Source organism: Galeopterus variegatus, unplaced genomic scaffold, assembly GCF_000696425.1.
Source record: "Galeopterus variegatus unplaced genomic scaffold, G_variegatus-3.0.2 Scaffold6527, whole genome shotgun sequence".
Lineage (NCBI taxonomy): Eukaryota > Metazoa > Chordata > Mammalia > Dermoptera > Cynocephalidae > Galeopterus > Galeopterus variegatus.
Genome location: NW_007732638.1, coordinates 47,385 through 51,227, shown reverse-complemented (window position 1 = coordinate 51,227; position 3,843 = coordinate 47,385). Strand labels below are relative to the sequence as shown.

Genomic DNA, 3,843 nt, shown 5'->3' with positions numbered 1-3,843 from the left:
GGACCTTTTTGCTGGTTACCTAGCTCATAGACCTACATGTAAGGGGCCTGGGGACCCAGCCTGGCATGTGAAGGGTTTCTGACCCAGTCTGTGAACGGGCTTGAAGAGTCTGTGGGCTCCAGACCCAGCCCTAGTGCAACAATTGGCCCAGTTGATGCAGGATTACCAGCAGGTAAAAGAGCCCGACAACTGGCATGGTCGTGTAGCTAGACAACTGGCATCACGAACAGGATTAACAGTGCTACGACTGGCACTGTGAGCAGGATTCCAGACATTAGCAGTAGCGCCACAACCTCAAAAACACTTGACAAATGTCCCGACACTGGCAAGTGCCTATCTCCAGCCTTGGCCCCTCCTACTCTCCCAGGGACCCTCTTTGTCCGCCTCTCGCTGCTTCTTCAAATCCTTGGCTCCAGCCCTTCCCACCCATGGTCCCTGTTCTTGGCTCTGAAGACACAATCAGACACCTGCTCTGGCTTTCCAGACCTACCAACTCTCTCTGGACCCCTCCACTCTGCTCCCTCCAGCCCTCCGGACCCCTATAGGTCTCCTCGCCTGGAGAGGGGCTCTGACTTCTTCACTCCAAAACCCTAGAAAACTCACTCACCCTCTTTAGGCCACAATTTGCCAGTCTGTGAAATTAGAAGATTAAAGCAGATGCCTGCTGAGTTCGCTTCAGGTCCATGAGCCTCTTGGGCCCTCATGCAATAGTCGTTGGCATATGTAAAGCATTAAATCAGAAAGAGAAAAATGAGAACTTCTCTCACGGGAAGTGGAGATAGGAAACTCACCTCTGTAGCGTAGCAAAAACCTACTTCATTTCAATGACAATAGTTACAGACCTGACTGCTGTTCCCTTCATGTGACAGAAGAGCCATCTGCCCATTTTGGTCCATTCTGCTCTAATCTCTATTGCCTGTCCTTATTCTTTTTATGGATTTGTCACTGCCCTCCTATCTATGGAATGGAGTGACAGTTTGATAAGGAAAGTGGGTGGCAGTTTAAATGTTAGTCATGCTTGAGTTTCCTTAAAATGAAATAAAAAATTAGAAATTAATTTTCTGTTACTAATGTGATTTCAAGTATGCTGTATTAAGTTAGCAGCTGCAATACAGAAATGGCAAAATAAATATAAATTCGGGTATTAATGAATGTGTAATTCATTTAAAAGCCATTACACTAGCTGACTGTGAAATGTCAAAATAATTATGTCTTCAAACATGGCTGAATTCAATATGCCAGATAAGATTTCTAAACCAATAAGATGTTTGATCTGAGTTTTACCTGACATGCTTCCATACACTGAAATTATGTATTGACCATCCCAATGTGCACTTAGATACATAACGTTTTACATTCGACAATATCGCCCATGTTCATAACACCTTCTAATTGGAAATAAAAATATTCTTTAAAATAATAACAACCCTACACAAAACTCCCATGTGACACTTGGAGTTTCATTTACATCAAGGATTTCTCACTTCCTCCCTCAGTCCCTCCCTTGCTGTTGTTTTATGCTTCTTAGCCCAAAAGATTAATCAATTCTTGGGTTCAAAGAGACATTTGTATCACAAAAAAGAGGTGTGTGAGCAGATGAGAACCAATCCTGTGTTAGTCCCTAAATTACCCATTTTCACTGATAAAACAGCTCTGTGTAAGCTGAGCAGGAGTTTCCCAGTGGCGTGCAGGGAGACCCATCTTAAACTTGCCCTGGAGCCTGAGGAGGAGAGCCAGTGTGTGCTGGGCACCTGCCACCAGCAGTGCCCCGCAGAGCTGACTTGTGTTCACTGCATTTTATTTAATCCTCTCAACTGTGCTTTGAAATAAGTGTCACCCCATTCTTTGTCGGAGGCTCACAGAGACTCAGCAGCCTGCCCTGGGTCAATCAGCTCATGCCAGGCGTTGCACAGGGCCTGTCTGATTGCAAAGTGCCTGCTCCCTCCATTACACCACAGGTTATGACATCGCTTGCTACAGGAGTCAGGTGTGTCTCTATGCCTGAAGACCTGGAGACCATAAGGCCTTCTTTCCCAAGACACAATGGTACATAACGATAAGTGGCCCATCCCTTTCCGGGGGAGGCAGCCCTGCAGACATGAGCCAGCACATGGGCCTGAACCCCATCAGCGGTGGTGCAGATTCACCCACACAGTGAAACATGCCCAGACTGCTGCCAGCACTCACTCACGGATCCGTCAGTCCTTCTACATGTACTGACCGAATGCTACAACATGATCTTTCCTAGACCCTGTGGGACACCACAGTGAACACGGCAGACACATCTGCTCATCACTCAGTTTCCCCTGGCATGTCCCCACCCAGTGATGCATCCCCCAAGGCCTCCCCTTGTCCTCCACCTCTCACTCCCACCCACATCACCCTGTCTTAACTTCTTCCCAGCACTTTAGTAGCAGAATTTATCTTATTTGTCTGAGTTTGCTCAGACAAACATACTGGTTTCTGCCTAGGCTCACTTTTCCTCATGCAGGTTCTGGCTCCCAGCCACAGCAGCCCAACCCACCTTATAATCCACCCTGGGGGTGTAGACCCTTCCCCTCTGATGGTGGGCTTTGGGCATTCATCCACTGTGCCCTTCCCTGGGTAAGCCCCACTCTTCTCTCCACAATGCCCTGCCCAGCCCACACAGTTTGCTCAATAGTACACAAAAGCCCAGGATGCACAGATGGCCCATCCGCTGTCTCTCAGGGCTCAGCTTTCCCACATAAACCCACGGCATGATTAGGAATCCCAATGGACCGACACATAAGCATATGAGGCCTCCTGGCATTCATTCATTCATTCAACAAACATTGATTAGCATCTCCTATGTTCTGATCCCCATATGCTGGGTTTATAACAATCAATAGATAAGCACACTCCTCACAATGGTGAAGAGACACACGTTCAACATCGGAACAGCATGTGGTGGAAGGGGCCATACAGGGAGGCTGGGCTGTCACAGCTGATGGCAGTGGGTGCTGGTGAGATGAATCTGAGCCCAGAAGAGGAGGAACTGGGAGAAAAATGAGAAAGCAAGGGTGGACCTGATCCAACCAGGAGAGGAGCAGAGGTCCACTGAGTAGGCATTAACCATGTATCCCTGCATGGAGCTCCGCCACAGCCAGCCCTGGACTCCCACCCCTAGGGTCATCTGATGCCACATGCTTACTCTTCTACTGTTCTCTGATTTATTATTAGATTATTATTATTATTATTTAGATTACTATTAGATTATTATTATTCTTAGATTAGGAGTTATTTCCTCAGGATGCTTTTCTTGACCAACCCAGGCCAAGAAGGCTGTGCTTTGCTCTAAAAGAAACTTAGGGGCAATCTCTCCCTGACAGCCATGCTCTGAAAATGGGCATGGGGCAATTCTGGAGCACGTCTCACACAAGCAGCCCACCTGCAAAGATGACGAGCACCTGCAAAACCATCATCTCCACTTTCTGCAGCGTCTCAATGGCCTCCAAGGGCTTCATAGGCTGCTGGAAAACTTGACACATTTCAACAACACTTAGGAAAAAAAATAGACAATGGCATTAAAGGGTAAAAATTGGCAACCCAAGTGCATCTCTACTGTGTAGAAGGCCAGGTCATCACACACACGTAAGAATCATCCTCCCTGCTCAACCATAGTTACTTCACAGGAACACCAGAAAAACACATGCTGACACCATCTGTACCTCTAGAAAACTTTAGGTCTCCTACTGTAGTTCAAGGCATTGATTTTGTTGCCAATAAACCTGATACTTGCTTTCTCTTCCTGTCTTGTCCATTCTCTTGAAATGCAAAGGTAAATTTTTTTTTTTTTTTTTTTTTTTTTTTTTTTTTTTTTTT

At 46.5% G+C, this 3,843-nt stretch overlaps 1 protein-coding gene across 1 annotated transcript in view; it reads right to left on the bottom strand.

The window, feature by feature from the left end:
- ABCA13 (ATP-binding cassette, sub-family A (ABC1), member 13) overlaps positions 1-3,843 on the bottom strand; it is a gene marked incomplete at its 5' end in the record, with an annotated part of 119,386 nt that overhangs the window by 69,205 nt on the left and 46,338 nt on the right. The window contains one exon of the mRNA XM_008590977.1: positions 3,410-3,519. Coding sequence (XP_008589199.1) covers positions 3,410-3,519 — 110 coding nt within the window. The remainder of the gene's footprint in view (positions 1-3,409; positions 3,520-3,843) is intronic.